Source organism: Suricata suricatta, chromosome 10 (genome assembly GCF_006229205.1).
Source record: "Suricata suricatta isolate VVHF042 chromosome 10, meerkat_22Aug2017_6uvM2_HiC, whole genome shotgun sequence".
NCBI lineage: Eukaryota > Metazoa > Chordata > Mammalia > Carnivora > Herpestidae > Suricata > Suricata suricatta.
In genome coordinates this window covers 79,389,175-79,415,513 of record NC_043709.1, presented here as the reverse complement: position 1 = coordinate 79,415,513, position 26,339 = coordinate 79,389,175, and the positions used below count along the sequence as shown (strand labels likewise).

Sequence of the window (26,339 nt, the reverse complement as noted above, 5' to 3'; positions counted from 1 at the left end):
TGGAATTATTGTAATCACTTATCCCTTTAATGAATTAGGAGTCTAAAGTGATACCCTTTTTTTCATTCCTGACATCAGTAATTTATATATTCTCTTTTATTTTTATTTGTCCCTTCATCAGTTTTGCTGGAGGTTTATCCACTTTATTTGCTTTTTCAAAGAACTAGGTTTGGTTTCATTGGTTTTTCTCTGTGGCTTTCCTGTTTTCAATTTCATCGGTTTCTGCTCTTTTATTATTTCCTTCTTTCTCTTTACTTTGGAGTTGATTTTGCTCTTTTCCTGGTTTCATAATTTGAAGCTCAGGTAATTGATATGAAATATTAAAAATTATTTTTAATGTTTATGGTTTTGTTTTTGAGAGAGAGACAGAGCCTTGAGAGGAGGAGGGGAGAAGAGAGGGAGACACAGAATCCAAAGCAGTGTGGGGCTCAAAACTCAGGTACCCTGAGATCATGACCTGAGCCAAAGTCAGACACTTAACTAGGCCACCCAGGCGCCCCTGAGATATTTTTAATTTTCTAATAAAAGAATTTAATGCTACAAATTTCCTCCAAAATACTGCTATATATGCGTGACAAATTGTTGATATCTTATATTTTCATGTTTATCTTGATTTAAGTTTCTGATTTCCAAAAAGTTTATTGGGTTTTTTGTTTTGTTTTGTTTTGTTTTACTTCTCAGTTACTTGTGTGTTGTTTAATTTCCAAATGTTTGGAGATTTTCTTATCTCCTTGTTATTTATTTTAGCTTCATTTCATTATGGCCATAGAACATAATTTGTATGATTGCACTTTTTAATTTATTAAGGTTTGTTTTGCTATCTGGAAAGATCCTGTGCACACTTAAAAATGATGTATATTCTGTCTGTGATGTTTATTTTATAAATACCAATTCAGTCTACCTCCTTGATGGTATTTGTTCATGTCTTCTATATGCTTGCTGATTTTCTGTGTAGAAATTCTATTAATTACTGAGAAAGAAATTCTCTACATTCTAGCCAAATCTTATTATCTTTCTTTATTACAGCCATTCTAGTGGGTGTGAAGCATCCCATTGTGGTTTTGATTTGCATTTCCATGATAGCTAATCATGTTGAGCATCTTTTTCTGTGCTTATTAGCACTCTGACTTTATTTAAAGTAAGTTTCATATAAATTATTTATAGTTGGGTCCTGTTTTGTGTTACTTGTTTTCTGATTTCTATCTCATGGTTTTTCTTTTCCTTTTTTTTTTTTTTTTTGAATTATAATTAACTTATAATGTTATTAGTTTCAGGTATACAGCATACTGATTCAACAATTTCATACATTAGTCACTGCTTACCATGAAAAGTATAATCACCATATATTACTACAATATTGAACATATTCCCTGTGCTGTACTTTCATCTCTGTGACTTATTTTATAACTGGAAGCTGTCCGTATTCATTCCCTTTATCTATTTTACCCGTTCTTCAACCCACCTACTCTCTGGCAACCGCCACCAGTTTGTTCTCTGTATTTAAGAGTCTGGTTTTTGTTTGTTTGTTTTGTTTTGTTTCTTTTGTAGATTCCACATGTAAGTGAAGTCATTCTGTATTTCTCATTCTCTGTGACTGACTTCACTCAGCATAATATTCTGTATGTCCATCCATGTTATCACAGATGGCAAGATCTCATTTTTATGGCTGAGTATTAGTCCATTTTATGGATATACCACATCTTTGTCCATTCGTCTATTGATGAACACTTAAGTCGCTTCCATCTCCTGGCTATTATGAGGAAGATTAATGGATCATGTAATAGATCTGTTTTTAATTTTCTGAGGGACTTCTGTGCTGTTTTCTATAGCGGCTTCTCCAGTTTACATTCCCAACAACAGTGCACGAGGGTTCCTTTTTCTCCACATCCTTCCCAACACTTTTTCTTGTCTTTTTCTTTTTTTCTAGCCATTGTTACATGTCAGGTGATTTCTCACTGTGGTTTTGATTTGCATTGGTGTTGAGCACTTTTTCATGGATCTGTTGGCCATCTATATGTCTTCTTTGACAAAATGTCTATTCAGGTTCTTTGCTGTTTTTTAATTGGCCTATTTGTAGGGGGGTTTTTTGTTTGGGTTTTTTTTTTTTTTTTTGGTGTTGAGTTGTGTAAGTTCTTAATATGTTGGATGTCTTAGCCCCCTATCAGATATCTCATTTACAAATATCTTCTCTCATTCGGTAGGTTGCCTTTTTGTTTTGTTGATAGTTTCATTCAGTGAACAAAAGCTTTTTAGTTTGGTATTACCCTAGTAACTTAATTTTCCTTTTTTTTATCTTGTCTGAGGAGACCTAGCTAGAAAATGTAGCTATGGCTGATATGAAAGAGATTACTGCCTATGTTTTTTTCTAGGAGTTTATGGTTTTGGGTCTCACGTTTAAGTCATTAATCCATTTTGAGTTTATTTTTATGTATGGTGTTAACAAAATGGTCCAGTTTCGTTCTTTTGCATATAGGTGTCCAGTTTTCCCAGCACCATTTATTGAAGAGACTTTGTTTTCCCCTATTGTATATTTTTGCCTCTTTTGCCATTGATTAATTAATCATATAAATAATGGACTTATTTCTGGGCACTCTGTTTTGTTCTGTTGCTTTGTGTCTAGTTTTATGCCAATACCATACTATTTTGATAGAGCTTTATACTCTATCTTGAAACTGGGACTGTGATACCTCGTGCTTTGTTCTTCTTTCTCAAGATTGCTTTAACTATCAGTGTCTTTTGTAGTTCTATAAAAATTTTAGATTTATTTTAGTTCTGTGACAAACGCTGTTAGTATTTTGATAGGGATTGCATTGAATCTGCAGATTGCTTTGGGTAGTATGGACATTTTAATGATATTAATTCTTTCAGGGGTGCCTGGGTGGCTCAGTAGGTTAAGCGTCCGGCTTCAGCTCAGGTTATTATCTCACAGTTTGTGGGTTCAAGCCCCACATTAGGCTCTGTGCTGACAGCTAGCTTAGAGCCTGGAGCCTGCTTCACATTCTATGTCTCCCTTTTTTTTTCTGACCCTCCCCTGCTCGCACTGCCTCTCTCTCTTTCTCAAAAATAAATAAAAAACATTTAAAAAACTATTAATTCTTCCAATCCATGAGCATGGAATTTCTTTTCATTTGTTTGTGTCATCTATAATTTCTTTCATCGTGTTTTGTAATTTTCAGAGTACAGATCTTTAACCTCCTTGGTTAAGTTTATCTCTAAGTCTTTTACTATTATTCATGTAATTATAAATGGGATTGTTTTTTAAATTTCTCTTTCTGCTACCTCATCAGTGTATAGTAATGTAACAGATTTCTACATACTAACTTTGTAACCTGCAACTTTACTGAATTCATTTAGTCTAATAGTTTTTTGGTGGAGTCATTAGACTTTTCGGTATATAGTATCATGTCATCTGTGCATAGTGACAGTTTTACTTTTTCCTTACCAATACAGATGCCTTATATTTCTTTTTCTTTTCTTTTTAACTTTTTAAAATGCTTTTTTTTTTTTTTTTTTTTTTTTTTTTGAGTGAGAGCACAAGCTGGGGAGGGGCAGAGAGAGAGGGAGACACAGAATCTGAAGCAGACTTCAGGCTCTAAGCTGTCAGCACAGAGCCTGATGTGGGGCTCAAACCCACAAACCGGGAGATCATGACCTGAGCCAAAGTTGGACACTTAACTGACTGAGCCACCCAGGTGCCCTCTTTCTTTTTTTTTTTTATCTGATTGTTGTATCTAGAGTTCTTAGTACTGTGTTGAATAAAAACGGTGAGAGGGGATATCCTGGTCTTGTTCTGGATCTTAGAGAAAAAGCTCTGTTTTTCATCATTTAATGTTAGCTGTGGGTTTCTCATATATGATCTTTATTATATTGAAGCATGTTCTCTAAAATTACTTTGTTGACACTATCATGAATTGATGTTATTTTGTCAAATGCTTTTTCTGCACGTATTATGATCATATGGTTTTTATCTTTGTTCTTATTTAATCTGATGTATCAAATATTGAACCACCCTTGCATCCTTGGAATAAATTTTACTTGATCCTGTTGAATGATTTTTTTTTTAAAATATTGTTGAATGTGGTCTGCTAATAGTTTATTAAGGGTTTTTGGATCTCCATTTAACGGAAATATTGATCTTTAGTTTTCTTTTTTTGTGGGGTCTTTGGTTTTGGTATGAGGGTAATTGTGGCCTCCTAGAATAAGTTTCAAAGTTTTCCTTCATCTTCTATTTATTTTAATAGTTTAAGAAGAATAGGAATTAACTCTACATGTTAGATAGAATTCACCTGTGGAGTCTTCTGGTTCTGGACTTTTGTTTGTTGGGAATTTTTTGATTACTTATTCAGTTTCATTACAGATAATTGGTCTGTTCAAATTTTCTATTTCTTCCTAGTTCAGTTTTGGATAACTTTATGTTTCCAAGAATTTATCCATTTCTTTCAGGTTGTCCAGTTTGTTGGCATATGATTTCATCATTTTCTCTTAGAATCTTTTGTATTTCTGTGGTGTTCATTGTTGTTTCTCCTCCTTCATCTCTGATTTTTTTTTTTTTGAGTCTTCTTTTTTCTTGGTGAGTCTAGCCAGAGATTTACCAGTTTTGTTGATCTTTTCAAAGAACCAGTTCCTGGTTTCCTTGATCTCTCTCTCTCTCTCTCTCTCTCTCTCTTTTTGTTTTTTTAGCTTTTATTTCATTTATTTCTGCTCTAATCTTTATTATTTTCTTCCTTCTGCTAGCTTTGGGCTTCTGCTAGTTCTTTATCTAGCTGTTTAAGGTGTAAAGTCAGGTTATTTGAGATTTTTCTTGTATCTTATTGGTAGAACTGTATCACAATAAATTTCCCTCTTAAAACTGCTTTTCCTGCATCCCAAATATTTTGAACCATTGTGTTTTCATTAGTCTCCATGTATATTCTGATTTCCTCTTTGATTTTTTGGTTGACCCAATCATTAGTAGCATGTTGTTTAGGCTCCATGTATTTGTGGCATTTCCAAATTTTTTCTAGTTTCATACACAGTTGTGGTTGGAAAAGATGATTTCAGTCTTAAATTTATTGAGACTTGTTTTACTGCTTAATACGTGATTTCTCCATTGATATAGGTGGAGTGTTAAAGTCCCCTACTACTATTATATTGTTCTCCATTTCTCCCTTTATATTTGTTAATTTCTTAATGTATTTGGGTGCTCCTATGTTGGATGTGGAGATATTTGTAGTTGTTATATCCTCTTGATGGATTGATCCCTTTATTGTTATGTAGTGCTTCTCTTTGTCTCTTGCTACAATCTGTGCTTTAATATCTATTTTATCTGAGATGCCTGGCTGTCTTAGTAGAGCATGAGACTCTTGATCTCAGGGTTGTAGGTTTGAACCCCATGTTGGGTATAGAGATTACTTAAAAATAAGATTAAAAAAAATTTTTTTTAATGTTTATTTATTTTTGAGAGTGCAAGCAGGGGAGGGTCAGAGAAAGAGGGAGATACAGAATCTGAAGACAGGCTCCAGACTGTCAGCACAGAGCCTGATGTGGGGCTTGAACCCACAAACAGTGGGATCCTGACCTAAGCCAAAGCCAACACTTAACGACTGGGCCACCCAGGCACCCCAAAAATAAGATCTTTTAACAATAAAGGATTTTGTCTGATATAAGTATTGCCACCCTGGGTTTCTTTTTTGTTTTTGTTTTTTTAATATTTGTTTATTTTGAGAGCAGGAGATTGAGGATTTGAAGCAGGCTGTGCACTGACAGCAGAGAGCCCCATGCAGGGCTCAAACTCACAAGCTGCGAGATCATTACCTGAGCTGAAGTCAAATGCCTAACTGACTGAGCCACCCAGGTGCTCCCCCCCCCCCCCCCCCCCCCCCCCCCCCCCCCCCCCCCCCCCCCCCGGCTTGTTTTTGGCTTTACTTGCATGGTATATGTTTCTCTAGCCCTCAGTCTCTATCTGTCTTTAGGTCTGAAGTAAGTCTTTCGTAGGCAGCATTTAGATGGGTCTTGTTTCTTTAGCCATTAAGTTGCCCCAGGTTGTTGGGGTTTTTTTTTAATTGGAACAGTTTATTTACATTTAAAGTAATTATTGGTAGGTATATACTTATTGCCATTTTGTTAATTGTTTTTTAGTTATTTTTGTAGTTCTTCTCTGTTCTTCTCTTTGTCTCTTGCTCTCATCCCTTGTGGCTTGATGGCTTTCTTTGGTGTTATGCTTGGATTCTTTTCTCCTTTTGTGTGTGTGTATTAATAGGTTTTTGATTTTTGATTACCATTAGATTCACACATAAAATTTTATGTGTAGCAGTCAATTGTAAGTTGGCAGTTGCTGAAGTTTAAACACACCAAAAGCACTAAATTGTTACTTCCCCATTATGTTGTCATATTTTACATCTTTTTATTTTTGTGTATCTTGGATTTTTGAAGATATAACTGATTTTACTATTATTGTATTTTAACTTCCATACTTGTTTTATAAGTGATTTATCTACTACCTTTATTATATATTTGTTTTTACCTTTGAAATAATTTACTTTCATAATTTTCTTTCTAGTTAGGGCCTTCTCTTCCGCTCAGAATTCCCTTTAGCATACCTTATAAGGCTGGTTTGGTGGCAATGAATTCCTTGAACTTTTGTTTTTCTGGGAAACTTTACCTCTCTTTCTGTTCTGAAGATAACTTACTGAGTGGAGTATACGTGTTTGCAGGTTTTTTTTCCTTTCAGCACTTTGAATATATCATGTCACTCCTTTCTGACCTGCAAAGTTTCTGCTGAAAAATCAGCTCATGGTCTTAGAGGGTTTCCTTTGTATGTAACTGATTTCTTTTCTCTTGCGGTTTTTAAAATTCTTTATCATTACTTTTAGCCATTTTAATCATTACATGTCTGTGTAGACCTCCTTGAGCTAATCTTATTGGGCTCTTTGTGCTTCCTGGATTTGCAAATCTGTTTCCTTCCCCAGATTAGGGAAGTTTTCATCTATTAGTTCTTCAAATAGGTTTTTCTGTCCCTGTTTCTTTTTCCCTTCTGGGATCTCTGTCTTGCAAAGGTTATTATGCTTGATGGTATCACTACATTCCCTTAACCTGTTCTTATTTTTTATTCGTTTTTCTTTTTGATGTTTGGTTACTTTCCATTACTCTGCCTTCCAGATCACTGATCCATTCTTCTTCCTCTCGTAATCCTCTTTGATTACCTCGAGTGTGTTTTTTTGTTTCTCTTATTGAATTCACTCATCTCTTACTAGTTCTTCATCTCTTTGTTAAAGTTCTCATTAATTCATTCACTCTTTCTTTTCTTAAGTCCAATATTTTTATGACCATTACTTTGAAATTTTTTATCAGACATATTGCTTATCTCAGTTTCATTTAGCTCTTTTGCTGTGATTTTGTCCTGTTCTTTCATCTGAGACAGAGTCCTCTGACTCCTCACTTTTGTCTAACTCTCCATAATTGTTTCTGTATATTAGGTCAGCTATGACTTCTTATCTTGAAAGTAGTGACCTTGTGTTGAAGAGGTCCTATGGTGCCCTCTAGTATAATGCTCCCAGGTCATCAGAATCCAGTACCCCAGCAGTGTCTATGTGGGCTGTATGTGTCCTCCTGTGGTGGCTGAGCCATGTTTGCCTTCAGCCCAATAACCTGCTTAGCCTACTGTGGGCACACTGGGCAGGGTTTGGTCCCTGAGTTGAGGAGCCTGTGTGAGGCCCCATTTGGCTCATGGGTGGCAGGGTCAGCAGTCAGGCTAGCTGTCTGCAATTCGCCTTGATGTTGGTACATTAAAAGGCAGGGCTTTCTCCCTGCAGAGCCCACAGAGGCTTTAGTTGGGGCCCGGGGCCAGCAGTCAAGACAAGGTATCTGTGTTCCACCGCTGACTGCAGCTGCAGGTGCACCATATGGCAAAGCGCTCTTCCTGGACAGCCTGCTAAAAGACTTGGCTTTGGAACTGTGGGCAAGCTGGTATGTGAGATTATCTTCCCCCTCCAAGTGCAGAATTTTCTTTGGAATGGCGCCATTCCCTGCCAGGGCTGCTTGCAGGATATGTAGGAGCAGGAGCCTCTTTAGAAGGATGTGTGCCAAGATGGGTGGGTTGGAACAGCAGGTGGCAGGGAACGTGGGGGCAGGGTGTGCAGTGCTAGCAAGTGTGGATCGTGTTGAGCTGGTTCCTGCAGGTGTCTGGCTGTCTAGAGGAGTGGAGGGAAGAGAAATGGCCCCCCCACCATCACCTTTTTTTGGGGGGGGGGAGGAATTTCCGAAGATTCCTGCTCCTTCAGCACGTGTCCTGAGATTAGTGAATAAATCTCCTTCACGTATACCCCAGGCACTTTTCAAACTGTTGCTTCTGTGCCTGAATTGTTATGCTGGCTCTTTAAAGGCAGGGACCAGTTTCCTATTGCCCTCTACCTCTTGTTAAGCCAACTGATTTTTAAAATCCCCAGAGTTAAGCTCTACTGATTTTAAAAGCTCCAGAAGTTAAGCCCCATTGGTTCTCATAGCCAGATGTTAATGGGGATTTGTCTTCACAGCATGTCCCCGGTGTCTGAGGTGTCTGGGATGGGGTGTGACACTCTTCAGTGCTTGTGGCATCCCTCCCATTTGTGTTTGGTTCCCAACCAGTCTCTACCTCTCCTACCTTTTCTACTATGGCCTCATCATTACCATTAACTGTGGAAGGTGTGTTCTGCTGGTCTTCAGGTTGTTTTTAGAGTTAATTGTACAGATGTAACTTTTCTTGGTGTGCTCATGGTGTGCCTGGGACAGGGTGAGCTGAAATCCTCCTATTCCACGGTCTTAGTCCCCCACCCTGGGTCCTGTTTTTTAATTCATTCTGATAATATATTTAATTAGTGTGTTTAGAACATTTACATGTAGCATAATTATAAATATGTTTGGATATAGGTCCAATATCTTATAATTTACTTTGTTCCTTCAATATTTTGTTCCTTTAATTAATAAATATATATATATATATTTATATATCTACAATTGACATTCAATGATTTTTTAAGTTCTTTTTTGAGAGAGAGAGCATTAATGGACCTGTGTGCTGGGGGAGGGGGGGGCAGAGAGAGTTCCAAGCAGGCCCCATGTTGTGGGCGCAGAGCCCAGTGTGGGGTTCAGTCCCATGAACCTTGAGATCGTGACCTGAGCCAACATCAAGAGTCGGATGATTAACCAACTGAGCTACCCAGGCAGCCCAATATTTAATAATTTCAAGTGACAGTTTGAAACCTTCTCACTTTATAGGTCTTTATAGGTCCATTACCCTTCCACCTTAATGTCATAGTTATATATTATGTCTACATAAATTGAAAATTTTATTAGACAAAGCTTGTTTTCAAACATAAGATGTTTTAAAATACTCAAATAGTTCACTGTATTTGCCTATTTCTGTTACTCTTCCTTTTTTCCTGATGCTGTAGTTGCCTTCTGATACCATTTTGCTTCTCTCTGAAGAATTTCCTTTAGAATATATCTATTAGAAGTGAATTCTGTTTTTCTTCTGAGAATGATTTTTTATTTCACTTTCATGTATGAAGGGTATTTTTGCTGGCTATAGAATTCTGGGATGACAGTTCTTTCTGTATTTTAAGTGTTCCTCTTTCAGTTTCAATCATTTTGGTGTCTGGCCATCTTGATTCTGATGAAAGATTGATAGTCCTTCAAGTGGTTGGTTCTTTATGAGTATTATTTGTCTCTTACTGTTTTTAAGAATTTTTCTTTAAATTTCAGGAATTTGATTCTGATGTGTCTGAATTTAGACCTACAGACACAGTTGAGTTTTGCTGAGGCCTGGGAATGATGAAGACAGGAAGATTTCTGAGGAAGAGAAAAAGTGTTGCATAAATAATTTCATAAGTAACTTCCAGTTAAATGTTTCTATATTAATTTTTGCTTTTGTTTCCATATTACTTGGTTACAAGTTAGAATGCAGTTGGTAGGAAATACAAACTTGAATAGTATTTTAACTCCTGTGAATATTATGGCTTTTCAACAGGGGGCTTTTTCAATCCATTTCATAAAATATATATTCTAGTGTATTAAAGAATGTTACATATTCCTAGAGCATAGAGAGACAACCCTATAAAAGCCACTGGGAAATGTTAAAATCCTTTAGGAATGGTTTTAGTCCTCACTTCATCTTTAAAATTTTTCCAGGAGTGCCTGGGTGACTCAGTTGGTTAAGCATCTGACCATTGGTTTCGGCTCAGGTCCTGATCTCATGCTTTGTGAGTTCAAGCCCCACATCAGGCTCAGTGCTGACAGTGCAGAACCTGCTTGGAATTTTCTCTCTCCTCTCTCTCTGCCCCTTTCCCACTGTCTCTGTCACTCAAAAATAAATAAATCTTAAAAATTTTTTTGAAGAAAAAAATTATAAGATTTTCCCAGGTTGATCTACAAAGAAAGTTTGCCTTGGGCCATATCTTACACTATCCAAAAAAATTTCTCAGCAGTGTTTTGAATATTGTGGCCAATTTTTTTTCCTGTTGGAATGAAATGATTCTAGAGCCCACTTAAGGTTTCATTTGGTGCCATCAAGTCACCATTCTGATTGTGGCAGCTCTTATCTTTATGAATTTTACAACTTGATCATCCTATGTTTCTTTTTAGAATTTATCAGACCAGATTTTTTGTGTCTGTGATGGAATCACAGATTTGTTTTGATTTTATTGTTTTATCTGAGGCCCTTGCATAAGGACTTGTAGTCAAAGAACTTTGTTTACAGCATACTTTAAAGTAGTTCCATACTTCTATGTATATTAGTACATACATAGCATGTTAGCTTGTACAGTACTATTATTGTGTGTGTCTGTTTTAGGTAGTGTCAAGCTATAAAACTGTCAGTGTATTCATTGTTTATTAACAGATAACTGAGGAACTTTTTTTTTTGTAGCATTTCAAAGAAGTGAATTATTCCAAACATGATCCAGCTATTAGTATGTAAATTTACTTTTTTTCCTTTTTTCTTTTTTAGCAAGTTGTATCTTAGGCACATTTAAGTCATTTGATCAGTTTGGCCTCTGGTAAGAAAGTGAATTTTATCAGAATGACTGAAGTTTCTATCTATTGTATATCAAGCCTGGTATTGTCACTTTTTGTGTTTAACATAAAGCCCATTAACAAGCACCAAAGTCAAGATTTGGTCCTAAAGAATTCAAAAGTTTTGTTTGGACGTAGACACTTCTTGAATTATGGAAACACAATCATGAGCCATTCTTTCAGTAGGTATAGTTGGAGTAAGAGTGTCACCAGTGGATGGTAATATGAAAAGGAGAAAGTAACAGCATTTCCTAATAATTCAACTATAGAAAATGTGGAGTGGTTTCCTTTACCATAGGGATTTGTGACATGGCAACATTAGGTTTAAAGACCTACTACAAGTTCAGAAGATGCTTTGACCAATTGATACCTGTGATTGTTCTGAGGAAAGGAGAATGTTTTAGCTTCTCAAATAAGGCACAAGATATAATAGGCAGTGACTCTTTGGTTCCATGTTTTGAAGTTAATATCCCCAGAACACAGCATAACTTTTTCATATTTTAAAAAGAAAGATTTATGATTTACCTAGGAAGACTCCATCTAGAGTCAGGGCTCTGTTCCAATTAATTAATGTCTGTGGATTCTTTTGCCTAGAGGAATCTAGGAGCATAGCTTTTTGGTTTTTTTCTTTTACCCTTTTTTTTTTTTTTTTGGGGGGGGGGGGGCAACTTACGGAATTATACACAGTGTAACTATTTTCATGTCTAGATGACCTATCATCTGATTTCATGTAGCAGCTTTAGTGCATTCTATTTGGAAACAGATCCTGTGTATTATATTTGTAGGTGTTGTGTTACTCAACAAAAAGAAGTATTCCTCCAATAGTGGTCCCAATAATATCTTTTACAGGTTGGGACCTGGAATTGTTAGAGATGCTTAGTACTTGAGTTGTTCTGTTCAACCAAGATAAACTTTATGTCTCTAAAGTCTTTTACGATTTTCTCCAGACTTTCAAATTTGTTTTTTGTTATTTCCTTTGACCGTTTGTTAAAACCAGTTATCTTTACTATAAGACAAATAATGTCTTCTGGGTTTGTTTTGGTTTGTTTTGTTTTGTTTTGTTTTTACTCATTATAAGTCAACTTGTCCCCTCTTCTCCCTCCCTGTTTGTTTCGTTCTATTTGTTTTCATGGGTTTTATTGGTAAGGGGGCTTTAATAACTTAAAACTTTTACTCTGAAGGATCTGGTGTTTCATAGTAGTGGGGTTAATGGGAGATATAGTTAGTCACATATGAATAAGAAATCTGTATTATTATCCATCTAAGATATCAAGTAATTCTCTTTGGAAGTTTAGGGCATTGTTGGATGCTAATGTTTTCCTAGAAGCAGCATCTTGGATAGATATTGGATAGTTGTCCTTTTGTGTTTTAGCTAGTACAGGACATTAGTAACTAATGACCCTTTTGCTTATCGTTTTTTCAAGTACCTTTTTCTAAACCTCTTAAATCTTAAAAGACAAATCTTTTGGCAGTTTTATCCGAGGAGCCAGAAATTGTATTAATATCCATACTATTTAATTCTGAAAGCTCTCTGGAAATGTCTAGTCAGTATTGAAGATTTTCTAAATTGGCAGTTTTAACTTTTAATTTATTCTGATGAAATCCTCTTATTCAGGTTTGAACTAGTACAGTACAATCTAACAGTCACATTCTGTAGCAGATTTCTGTCTAAAGTCGATGAAATCCCTAATTATAGCCCTTAACTGGGATCCATATCAGTTTTAATTTATAGACCTGGCTTCTGGCCTAGTAGTTACACAGTGTGATTTTACTTTTTGAGAAAACCCTGAAGAGAGGATGGCTCATATAGAACGTAAGGTAAAACTAGTATAAAGAGAAAAACCCAAAGACAGTAAGTTTCAGGGGCACATGGGTAGCTCAGTCAGTTAAGCATCTAACTCTTGATTTCAGCGCAGGTCATGATCTCACAGTCAGGAGCTCAGGCTACATACTGCCAGCACAGAGCCTGCCTGGGATTCTTTCCCTCCCTCTGTCCATCCCCGGTTCCTGGTCTCTCTCTGTCTTTCTCTCTCTTTCTCTCTCTCTCAAAATAAAAAAACTTAAAAAAAAGAGAGAGATGGTAAGTTTCAGAAGATTTATGTTTTTGAGAGAGATTATTTTAAAATTAGGATTTGTTGTGAGGTCTGCATACCAAATGATGAAGCTAACTAACTATTGAGTATTTCATATTTTGCCTCCTAGTTTTTTGAGCCCCTTTTAAATATTTTTAACATATCAAATTGATTTAACAAATCAAATACGATTTTTAGTATATCAAGAATGTCTGATAATGGCAGGTGCTCTAAGTAATATTTCTTTTAACCATTTATTAAGGAAAGTGCAAGAATTAGGATAACAGATCCTATAAGGAGTAGTTCTTCCAAAAGAAAGACACTTTGACATAGCATGACACATAGAGACCACTCTGGCTGGTCAGCATGTGTTGTGAATGGTGTCTCAGGTCACCTAACTAAGCAGAGGCTAGGAAGGATCTAGTTAGTGACTGACAATCATGAACCACAGAATATAGACTAATAAAGTGAAATTTTTGACAAATAAGATGAGAGAATTCCCTCTGGAAGAGTACATTTTTTATGAAAGATTTTATTTTTAAGTAATCTCTACACCCAAACATAGGACTTGAATTTAAAAACCCCAAGATCAGGAGTCACATGCTCTACCTACTGAGCCAGCTAGGTACCACAAAAAGCACAATTTGTATACAATATAAAATGTATTCACTTGATTTCTACTTCTTTTCCCCACCATAGATTCAGGGTGTTTTAAATACATTCTGATTATGTCTGCAAGTCATTTATATATGCTCTAATTTTTTTACTATTATAAATTCACTTTGGAGCATATGCCATCCTAACAGAAGCAAAACCACAAGGGTACTTAGATGTCTTTTCTTCCTGTGAACAATCCTATAACAAATGTAGCTTAAGAAGCATATTTATATTAACATGAACCTAAAATAATAAAATGGTATGCTGGCTTTGTTTTGAAACTTGATTTTAATTTTATAGGTATTCCTTTAGAAATGAGTTGCACGATTGAGAAGGCACTTGCTGATGCTAAAGCTCTTGTGGAAAGATTGAGAGATCATGATGATGCAGCAGAATCTCTGATAGAGCAAACCACGGCGCTCAACAAGCGGGTGGAAGCAATGAAGCAGGTTCGAGCTTTCTCCTTTCTTGTCAATTCCGTTTTTTAAAAGGCAGTCATAGACTGTATTGCTTGAATCATAAACTTCTGCTTAATTAGTATTTAGGGTTTTTTTTAAATGTTCTATAGAATTTAAAAGTAGCTTGACTTCTATGTTTTAATTTTACTTTAGATTATCATATAATTTTGTCACATCCAGGTGACAAACATATGCATGTATTTCTAAAAACTATAGATTTGATCACTTGTTTTTCTGACAGTTGCACATTGGAGTTTAGAAAATATATTAATATATTAGGTTCAGATATATTTGACAAAGACCAAGTAATATCTTTTACTAATAGTGACATATATTTTGCTCTGTCTTATATTTATAATGTAGAAATGTTCATATTTTTTCTGTAAAAGTGCTTAGGTGATATTATTTAACAGTGAAGTAGTTTTTGAAAATAATGTAAGGCAGTATCTGGTTTATACATTAGGCAGTTGTTAAATCTGTACTCCTTACTTACTGTTCACTTAATGCTACCAATAAAAGGGCTTCACTTATTACTCTTTTATATAAGAACTTGCATATAAGAATTCTCCAGGGGTTCATGGAGTTTAGCTACCATTTTAAGCCTTCTTATAAAAATTTTCAACTCTAAGACAATTATAAAATCTCTTGATATTATGATAGAAATCAGGGAAAATGTATATTCATAGTCTACTCTGAAACTCATCCATTTTTAAAAGGAAGCAATCCTAGGATGATGCTTTTACCAAAGCTACTGGAAATAATGGAGCAAATTTACTTGTTTTGTCACCTAAACAGATTACCTGTCTCCAGCTTGACTCATGCATTCCAGTAAACATATCTGGTATTGAGTTGTAAAAAACAACAGAGTTTGACAACTAAAGTTAAGAACCAGGAATGTTACAGTAAATACACTACTAAGTGAAACATTAAAATGCCTTGAATATAGGGGCACTTGGGTGGCTTAGTAAGTTAAGTGTCCAACTCTTGGTTTCGGCTCAGATCATGATCTCATGGTTTTGTGAGTTTGAGCCCCACATGGGGCTAAGCACTGACAGTGTGGAGCCTGTTTGGGATTCATTCATTCATTCATCCATTCTCTCTCTCTCTCTCTCTCTCTCTCTCTCTCTCTCTCCCTGTCTCCCTCCCTCTCCCTCTCTCCCTCTCTCCCTCTCTCCCTCTCTCCCTCTCTCCCTCTCTCCCTCTCTCCCTCTCTCCCTCTCTCCCTCTCTCTCCCCCCCTTCCTATCTCCCCCCTCTCTCCCTCTCCCCTACTCACACTGTCTCTCTCTCTCAAAATAAGTAAACTTGAAAAAAAATTCTTTAAATAAAATGCCGTGAATATAAAGGAGTACAATTTTAAAGTTAGAATCACATTTTTAAAATTTTTTTCATTTCTCTTGCACATTTTCTTTTACTATTGAGATATAATTCACAATACCAGTAAAATGTACCCTTTTGAAAGGTATAGTTCATTGGATTTTGGTACATTCACAGGTTTTGCTACCATGATCACTAATTCCAGAACTTCCCTTCACCCCCCAAAGCCCACCTCTGTTAGCAGCTACTCCCTTAGCTTTCCCTTCTCTCTGCCCCTGGCAACTAATCTTTGTTTCTCTCTCTATGGATTTGTCTGTTTGGGACACTTAATATAAATGTTGTTCTAGAATATGTGGCTTTTTGTGACTGCTTTTTTATGTTTTTGAGGTTCATGTTGTAGCGTATACTAGCTTTTATTCTTTTTTATTGCTGAATTATATCCCATCATACAAGGATACAGTGCATGTGTCTGTCCATCAGTTGATGGGCATTTGGATTGGTTCTGTTTGGGGCTATTATAAAACTGCTATGAATATTTGTGTGGAAGTTTCTGTATAGACATATATTTCCAGTTATCTTGGGGGTAGAATGAATGGGTCGTATAATAGCTCTGTGTTTAAGTTTTAAAGATCTGCCAGACTATTTTCCAAAGCAGCTATACCATTTTACATTCCAGTCAACAATACAATTTTTCCACATTCTGTCTAACACTTGTTGTTTGACTTTTTGATTAAGATCATCCTAGCGGTTGTGAAGTCATATCTCAGTTATATTGAATTGCATTTCTCTAATGACTAGTAATATTAAGCATCTTTTTATGTGCTTATTGGTCATTTGTATACCTTCTTTAGAGAACTGTCTCTTCAGATCCCTTGCCCATTTTCCCCCAGCTTTATTGAGATAGAATTGACTTATAACATTGTGTAAGCTTAAGGTGTACAAGATGATTTGATACACATATTGCAAAGTGATTACCACAGTAAAGTTAGTTAACACCTCCATCACCTCACATAATTACCATATATGTGTGTGTGATGAGAACATTTAAGATCTACTCTTACGCATTTCTAACCATATAATACAGTATTGTTAACTATAGTCACCATGCTATACAATAGATCCCCAGTTACCTTATTTGCCCATTTTTTAATTGGGTTTTCTTATTATTGAGAGTTATAAGAGTTCTTTATATATTCTGGATGTTAGACCCTTATCAGATATATATCTCAGAAACATATTTTCAAATGTTTTCTTCACACATATTCTTTTTTATCTTTTCATTAGTATCAGGAAGAAATTCAAGAACTTAATGAAGTTGCAAGGCATCGGCCACGGTCCACATTAGTTATGGGAATCCAGCAAGAAAACAGACAAATCAGAGAATTGCAACAAGAGAACAAAGGTAAGATACATAATCACTTCATTCCAGTGAACATATGATTGTAAAAACAAAGGAGTTTGACAACTGAAGTTTAGAACCTGGATGTTTTATTGAATTAAGTTACTAAGTAACTTAGGCTCATCAAATAAACGAGTGAGTTTAAAGTTTTTTTTCCATTTGTACACGTTCTTTTGTTACTGTTTATTATTACTTATTACTATTATCCACATACCATAAAATCTATACTTTGAAGGGGTAATTTATTAGATCATAGTTAAAATTAGTTAAATTTAGTTAAAATTAAAAGAGAGCTCTAATTTATAATTTGACTATTAATTTGGAACCAGTGGAGAAATGGCCAACTAAATTTACTTTCTGTTATTAATCTCATTTCTGGTCCATATGCCTAAAATATACATAGTAGTTTTTATCCCTTTCCTACATATGAATGTCTACCTTGCTTGGAGTCATCTTAGGTTCTCACCCTCAATATTCAGTTTGTACCATTGTTACCTATGAAATAACTTTCTTTGTTCCTTTGTAGTCTCACTGGTTTGGCCCCTTGTGGAGGTGTTCATGGTCTCATGCCTGAATTGTCCTAATTGGTCTTCTCGAGTCCAGGCTCTTTTCTCCCCTTCAGTCTATTTTCAACACAGGCATCACATTAATTTTTCAAAGATATATCTGATCATGCTATTCTTTTGCTTTAGAACCTTCACTGTATACTTATTTCCTTATCCACAGGCCTTCAAAATTAACTCCAAGGCTTTTTTCTGTCTTTTTTCCATACCTCTCTTCTCCATAAAACTTTTTTTCTTGCCATTCTGAACCAGTTCCTCAACACAGCATCCACTTTCATGCCTCCCTGTTCAGAGTGTCATTTCCTTTCATTTTCAGCTCCAGGAATGCAAGTTCATCTCAATAATTTGAAGGTTTTGCCAGTTTTCCTCACAGACTTCTCATATATATTTGGGTAGAGCTCTATTCTGTACTTTATACATTGTATTATAATTATTTATGTATTTGCTTTTTCAGCTAGACTGTGAGCTCCCTGGCCTTGTGGGTATTCCTACTATAGAGCATTGTCTGGTACTTAATTCTTATTCAGTAAATGTTGAAATGATTCTATAAAAATTAGTTTTAAATGGTCATTTAAAAAAGTAATAAAGGACTTTATTTTGTATCCTTTATTTCTTTATGGCAAGATTTTTTCATATGTTTTCTTTCCAAAATACCCCCTTTATAAAAACTTGGTTTTTTGATAAACATAATGGGGAAGAGACTATTTTGTACATCTATAACTCCGGTTTGAGTAAAATATACTACTATTGTTCTTGATAGAATTGCGTACATCTCTAGAAGAACATCAGTCTGCCTTGGAACTTATAATGAGCAAGTATCGAGAGCAAATGTTTAGACTGCTAATGGCCAGCAAAAAAGATGATCCGGGTGTAATAACGAAGTTAAAGGAGCAGCACTCCAAGGTAATCCATTTCATAAACATAATTTGAAATGAAGCACAAATCGGTTAACTTGCGTTGAGATTTTCTTTTGTTGTTAAATCACAGGTATCTAACATGATACTTACTACTTCATCTTTCTGACATTTCTTCTCCTTATTTTTTCATTACTTGTTACATATTTTGATTACTCTTGTAACTCCTTTTGCTCCCTAGTAGCTTTAACATATTTTCAAAAATAAATTTTATTTGGGAAGTAAAGGTAAGTGTACTCAACGCAGAATTATTCTGTAAGGTTATTTGCTTTTAAGAAATATTTCTTTTAATAGATTTGTATTGACATTTGTTGCAAAACAAAAAACTGAAATGCAGAAAACGTTTTCAGAAATCTGAAATGAGCTAAAGGTAGATTTTCTTTAGACTGTTTCCTGAAAGAGGCTAATTCATCCATATTATAAATAATACTGATTATGATGGAAAAACCATGGGCAACTGGGGAGGAAAAGAACCAACATTTTTAAATGTTGCCCCCTCACCCCCTACCCCGTTAGCACCATTTTTAGAGACAAAGCCGAACTGGTTAGAAATTCATGTCTTTCCCTCTGCCCAAGTTCACTTACTGACATCCCTGTACGTTTCCTTTGTGTATGTCCCTGTGCTTGTTAGCAACTACTATAAAGACAAGTAGAGTAATCCCTTCCTGATTACATTTTAAACTAAATTTTAACTGCTGGTGTGAAATAAAAATATTAGAATATTGTGATTTCTAGCTGTTATCTTTATTGGATAATGGTGAGCTAACTATTATTAGTTATTACTAACATTATTTAAGAAATATTGTTTTAAAACATGTTTTCATCTTTCTCAATTATTGAAACACATTGTAGAGTCCATCTTGGTCCTTGTAGGTATTTTTAAATTATTAATTATTCTATTAAAATTAAATATCTAGTAAATCTTTTTAGGATAACTTTACATTACTAAGGAAGTTAGTAATAGATACCTCTGTGTCAATAGTAAAATAGATTAATAAATAAGGGTTTAATGTTACCTAATTATGCTATTCATCTGCTAACCAAAGGGGAATAACCTTGGATGCTTAAGGGGCAATCTTTTGAATATAAATTTATCTATTGTTAATGAGATCATTATAAAAACATTTAAATTTAAATGCATAACTTGAATGTTTCTTTTAAAGGTACAAAGACGAATTGACTTAAATTATTGGTAAAATAAATATAACATTGAGAAATTCCAAGAGACCCTAATGTTTAAAACCTAAGAAATTTTTTAAGATCTAAAGGGAATACTCTGACCAAAAAGTGTTTAGCATAAGATACTGCAGGTTGCTAAGTTGTCTGGTAGCAACTATACCGGAAGCAAATGTTTTCTAAAACACCTAAGATTTTACCAATTTTATTAATTAGTAAAGTTAAACATTTCTTAAGATAGCTGTAAACCCTCCTTTTTTACTATGTAGATTGAATTCATCTAAGTGCTGATCCTTACCTTCCATAAATTGACTGTTGAGTTACTTGTCTTTAATTCTAACTAATACATATTAATGTTTGTGATTTTGATTTTTCCCAAAAAGGAGACACTTCAACTCAATTAAATAAACATTTATTAACACTTGCACTGGCTTAGTTATTAATCATAATATGAATAAATAAATACGTTCCATTACTTTGCCATAGGAGCTCACAATGTAAAGGGAGATAGATACAAACATAATGTTGAATATAAGATAGGATGTGATGAATCCTAAAATAGAGATATCATTAAATATAGGAATATTAGTAGAAGTAAGATTAGTTCTCATGAAGAGAATCTGGAAAGTGTCAAGAAAGGAAGAAAAATCCATCTAAATCCAGCCTTGAATTAATTATGGGGAGGGGTGTCAACAAACAGAAGTAGGTGAGCAGACACTTGTGTGATGAAGGTGCAGAAATGAGATTCCAGGACGTGTTTAGGTAATGACACTCTGATAAGCCTAAACACTGAAAAATTTTATGACACATTTAGGTTAACGGAATTACACATAACAGCATTTTGGCATAAGATCATTTTGAGACCACCATGATACAGAATTTCTCCCTCTCTTAGAAGTTTTTGAGCACAGATTTAAAAATCAGTAAAAGGTTTGAGAACTCATTTTCACGTTATTTTTAAACAGATGCCTTTTTGGAAATCTTAAAAAAACAAACATTTCAAACAGTTGGCTAACACGCATGAACTAACACTCATCAGTTTTTAAATTACGGATAATGTCCGTATTAACATTATAATGACTCTATACTACAGATTGACATGGTACATCGTAACAGCTCCGAAGGATTCTTCCTTGATGCATCTCGACACATCTTTGAAGCATCTCAACATGGACTGGAGAGGAGGCACTTGGAAGCAAATCAGAATGTACACTAAATAAAACAGTCAACTTTTGGGGTGTGGAGGGAAGGGGGGAGGTCCATTTCAAACGTTCTTTTACATTGAATTTTCCTGCCAGTTCAAATCAACAAATAAATGAAATTGCTTTAAAAAAATGCTGTGCTTTTGCTAGCCATGCAAAAATATTCAGTGTAGAAACTTCAAATCTGTCATCATTTCTCTGTGTATTGTATCATACACAGCCTGTTAGGTAATGGCAGGCTTTAAAGGTTGTTCAAGCTTTAAACAGTTACCCTCTTTGAGAACATCAAAGATGCTTCCTTGGCAGTCATTTTGATCTAATTTCATAAAAATTTTGCTCAAACTATTTTAATTCAGATTTTTGATGGTTAGTAGTCCTTCAGTTGGAGTTCACAGTTACCTAAACATGCCTTTGTTTAGGTGTTACGATTTAATACCATACACTGTCTTGGTTTTAATTGTGGAAGGTCTTGACTGGGCAAACTTGAGTAAACCTAAACAAAAGTTTAAAAATGAGCATTTCAAGGAAGTTTAAGGATTATATCACTGATAATTCAAGGACTCTGTTACTGACACTTGTTGCCTTTAAGACTGTTTTGAAAGCACAGGTCTTAGCCTCTTGTGTTCATTAAAAGGTCTGTGATGCTTCCCTAAAAATTTTATTGTAATAAATGAACTATCCATGAGCTGGGCCTATAAAATTACTACTCTGTTTGAAGTCTTAGGATTTCTTATTTTCATTATTTTATTAGAACAGACTCTGTCCTGAAAAACTTAGTGGAATCTCATTTTCTTCCATTTTAAAGGCAAAGAATTATTTGCTTTCTGTACTTTTAACCTAAAAGGATGCTAAATGATAGCTGAAAAAAGTGATGGTGTTCAGAATTTTTTCATTATCCTTTGTCTGCTGCTGCCGTTATCTGTACTTGCTTTTAAACATTATGCTCCCTTTCCAGAGGGAGGGGATTTAATCGTTTTCAAGAAACTGTTTCAGAGTATGACAGATGTTTGCTTTGACAGTATTCTTGCTATCATAATCTAATCCAGGACTGTCCAGTAGCACTTTCTGAAATGATGGAAGTGTTCTTTATCTGTGCTGTTCAGTATGGAAGCCACCAGCCACATGTGGCTAGTGAGCACTTGAAGTGTCACTAATGCAACTGAGGGACTGAATTGTTAACTTTTTAAAAGGTGTTTAGTTTTAATTGACATTTATATAGCATCATATTGGATAGTGTAGATTAGTCCTTTCATTTTGCCTTCTTTCTGCATACTAGCATTGTATGGGTTTCTCCATTAAAATAATACAAGGACCTGCAATTTTTTTGGCTACAAGATATTAAGTGTGTGGTTGGCTGAAGATACTATTTGTTCTCCATATTTCTTTCACAGTTCACTAGTGTTACAGGTTTTGGGTGTCCTCCTCAAATCCTTTTTACAAATAGGATATATACGGCTATTTAAGAGACCAGGTTTTTGGGGAGCTTTTAGCTTTTATATTTAAGTTTTGTCCTTAATATAACAGAGGCACCCGCAACTGCCAGTGAACAATGGTCTGTAGAACCTGTTTGTTGAAAAATGATTATTTTGAAGCTTCTGTTAATATTTAAACCTTGTGTCTGTCTCTTTCACCTTGAAATCAGGGAACATGTCTTAATAAGCTAAGTATTCCTATTGCTTGGTACACTATTAGTGTGCAAAAAATAGCACAAGATTGGAAAAATTTATTTTTTTACTTGCATCAAACAAATGTAGATCTTTATTTTATACCTAAATGATATTTTGAACAATTTGCAAAGGCCATTTAATATTTTAATACTTAAAAGCAGACTTACATTCATTTTACTTTATTATCTGTTGTGTACAAAACACAGGCAAATATAAACAAGATACAGTTCCTGCTCTCAAGGAGGATTATAACCTGGAAAAGTTTTGGGTTGGATTGAGATAAATTTTTAGGCATAGATAATAAAAGGTTTATAAATCATGAAGACTTTAGGGATAAAGAGATTGAATGTGTCAAATAATTTGTCTTTCTCATTACTTTAATAGTAGGTGTAGGTACAAAAAAGTCATTGATCATTTGTGGTAAGAGGAATGTGAAATCTTATTCTTGCTAGTGGGTTTAGTTGTATTGTGCTGCTTATCCTTATTTACAGTCCTAACAAATCTGATTTCAGAAGCACATTTATGGTCAACTTTCTTGTAAATATGTTTGATATATTACATTCATATTAAGTGGCAGTGCAGTTTTTTTTTTAAAAGGAGAAGATCCAAAAATAAGAACAAAGTTATTTCAGTGATTTGCAACTCCCATCTTTTTTTCAGGAATTACAAGCACATGTTGATCAGATAACAGAAATGGCAGCAGTAATGAGGAAAGCCATTGAAATCGATGAGCAGCAGGGTTGCAAGGAACAGGAACGAATATTTCAACTTGAAGTAAGTTTTAAATTGCAAATGTGGGTGAAAACTGTCCATACAAGATTTATGCAAGAAAATACATCCCATTTAAATACATAAATGTATACTTCCCTGGAAAACTGGTAATGTTCTCCTTCTGTATACCAACATGGGTATATTAATGCAAGGGTATTTCAATAGTAATCCTGGAGTCTAGGATAAGTATAACTTATAGTAGTATTTGAGCAAATTGATGTTTTTGGATCCTGTATGATCCTAAGCCTTTTAATTTAGTAATTAAAATTTTTTCTTTATTAGAGATCATGGTGATGCAGGGGAAATTATTTTAATCTACAAATATTTGGGCATTCATATTTTTCTGTGGAACAGAAAAGCTTTTCTTTATTTTTTGGTAGTGAAAGCATAAGTTATTGTTGAATAATTCAAATCAGTAGAATAGACTTTTATACTTTCAAAGGCTTCATTTTTGGTGGGGATATTGAACATAGAGGGCCAAACGTGATTTCTGTCTCTAAGCATAGTGCTTTCTCATTCTTTAAAACAGGACTAAGGAAACTTTTTAAGTAAAGGACCAGATAGAAAATATTTTAGGCTCTGCAAACCAGACATTCTGTGTTACAACTGCTCGACTGTCATTGTAACACAAAAACAGCCATACACACACAAAAAAATTGAGCTTACCTATGTTCCAGGGAAGTTCAATTTACAGTAACACGCCTTGAGTCGGCTGTAGTTTGCTGATCCTTGCTTTATACCATTGAAACTTAGAAAGTAAGACTGAGGACAAAGTGGTTGAGCATTATAAACGGTTTTAAATGTCTGCTAATTTCTTACAGTAACTAATCTAGAGGAAAAATAGTTGGTTATCAATGCTCAGTTTGGCCTCTGAACTATTCTTGAAAAATCTCACAGTCTACTCAGCCAGCCCCTCTGTTCTCAAATTCCAGTGAGGAGAACAAACCGAACCAAACAGCCTTTCCTACATTCCATGCTGACATGGAAAGTAGTAAAGGTGCTAAGGTCCCAAGAGGTTCCCATTATAGGCTTTGTTGAGTTTATTTCAATGTAAGTCTAGATGTTCCTTTCTTTTTCTATACTGTGATTATGAAATGAGATGGTTTCTGAGGTCCTGTCTACAATTACAGCTGCATAAATAAGGCAGTTTTCCACTGGTAGAAAAGGAGCATAGTTCCTTTAAAAAAAAAAAGTTGTTCTCTGGATTCAGGTTGTCAGCTTTTTATGTTCATTTAGTTACTTCTGCCACTTATAAAACTTTGTCATACCATCTAATGTTTGGCTTAAGATGTTTGTATTTTTGTAACTATCTTGGTGACATCTTTTTGTTTGCCTTCTTTTAGCAAGAAAACAAAGGCTTGAGAGAGATCCTTCAAATAACTCGAGAATCCTTTCTGAACCTTAGGAAAGATGATGTGTCTGAAAGTTCATCTTTGTCAGCATTAGTGACCAATAGTGATCTGAGTCTGAGAAAGAGCTGAAGAGCTTGTAAGTGTGAGCTTCTTGCAAGGCTCCGAATGGTCACTGGAACTGGCCTGATGTGAATGGATTAACAGGAAAATCCATCTCAAGCCACCCTTTATTCCCCTATAGTATGGACAGTGCACTGGCAATGACATTCTTTAGCTAGCAGAAATGCAGAGTTAATGCTCATAGATTTTATTCCAAAGTATAACTAAAAAATAGAAACTTTGTTAATTGGTGAAGAAACTAAAGATTTTCTGAGTGACTGCTGAACCTAACAGCAGTGCTGTTGATACCCTGGACAATACTTGGATAAACATGAATAAAGTATCCAAATTTTAAAATATATATCTTGACATAGTTTGTGAATGGAAGATTGTCATATTAAATTTTATTTCTTCTCCCTCTTTGGTGTCAGAGTTAACAAATAGTTTACGTACCGTGAGACTTCAGCTTTAATGATTGCCTGTCTATACCTTCCCATTACTGTAAATTTTAGTCAAAGAAAACTCAGTTTGCAAGGCTGTAGGAATGTTTCATATGCACCATAAACAAAAGTTAATTTAATTTTAGCTAATTTACCATAATTAAAACGCTCCACTAACTATTGTCTATAAGTTGTTTATATGAAATATCATTTCAGGAATGAAAGAGAAAGAATATTACTTTCTAAGAAAGAAGATCTTATAAGAGACATATTAGTAGGTTAAACTACTCCTTTGAAAGATTTAAGTTTTGGTTCTAAATAATGAAGATGAGATTTTTCTCTTCTCTCGTTGATCTTTAAGGATATTAGGTAGTTCTTTTAGCTAACAAAGTTGAAATGTTTGAAATAGCAAGCTTGGTGTGGTAATGTCAAAGTAAATTGGGAATTCCTCTGCCTCATTGAACCCTTTTTTAAATTTATTAATATATAAAGTAAATTAAAATTTCAACATAAAATTTGTCTTCTGGATCTATTTGTAAGCTCTATCTGGTCCTCATAACCTGTAAGATTTTTCTTATATAATCTATCAGTCAAAAGAGGTGGAGGGTGGGTGGGTGGGAGGAAATCTGTGGATTTATAAGTAGGTTTCATTTTTTTCCAAAATCTGTATCCAGTATGTAAATTTTTAAAAGCCCCTTGAAATAGAAATGTATTTTAACATCAGTTAAAATCTCAATCTTAATTTGATTATAGAAGGATAAAAAGTATCATATATCATTAAATATACTAATTTATATTAAAATTAGCACAATAGGAAATTCTGCTTTTGGGTATGTAATTTGTTAAAGAAATATTCACATGGTAGCTTTTGTGTATAATTTCATATATTGGTAAAATTCAAAACTACTTTTCACTTTGGAATTTTTGTATCTTAAGTTTGGAGTAAGCGGGGCTGATAGAAAAGGGCTAAGGGCCCAAACACTGAATAGATTTCTTTTCTCAGAGGCCTTAATTGATATTTTATAAATGACAGTTTTTATTTTTAAACTTTTCTATTGGTTTTGGGGAAAGTATCTGTTAATTTGGTGGCACATTCATTCATACAGTTTTTATCCCAAGTCAGAATTGAAGAAAATAAACTACACAGTTGAGATTAAGTCTGAGGCAACTCATTTGAGGCAGCTCTATTACAGAATGTTTCTTGATAACTAATTATTTTTATAAACAA

General features: G+C 34.7%; 1 protein-coding gene across 4 annotated transcripts in view; it reads left to right on the top strand.

Moving 5' to 3' along the window:
• FGFR1OP2 (FGFR1 oncogene partner 2) overlaps positions 1 to 25,091 on the top strand; it is a 32,394-nt gene extending 7,303 nt beyond the window's left edge. For 3 of the 4 annotated variants that reach the window (XM_029955865.1, XM_029955866.1, XM_029955867.1), the window contains exons 2-7: positions 14,055 to 14,203; positions 16,813 to 16,930; positions 18,251 to 18,393; positions 20,674 to 20,787; positions 23,110 to 23,223; positions 24,564 to 25,091. In XM_029955865.1, coding sequence (XP_029811725.1) covers positions 14,069 to 14,203; positions 16,813 to 16,930; positions 18,251 to 18,393; positions 20,674 to 20,787; positions 23,110 to 23,223; positions 24,564 to 24,701 — 762 coding nt within the window. In that variant the 5' untranslated portion in view covers positions 14,055 to 14,068 and the 3' untranslated portion in view covers positions 24,702 to 25,091. Of the gene's footprint in view, positions 1 to 14,054; positions 14,204 to 16,812; positions 16,931 to 18,250; positions 18,394 to 20,673; positions 20,788 to 23,109; positions 23,224 to 24,563 lie in introns of those variants that run through there. The other variant, XM_029955868.1, reaches the window with a different exon arrangement.
• Positions 25,092 to 26,339: the final 1,248 nt, after the last annotated feature.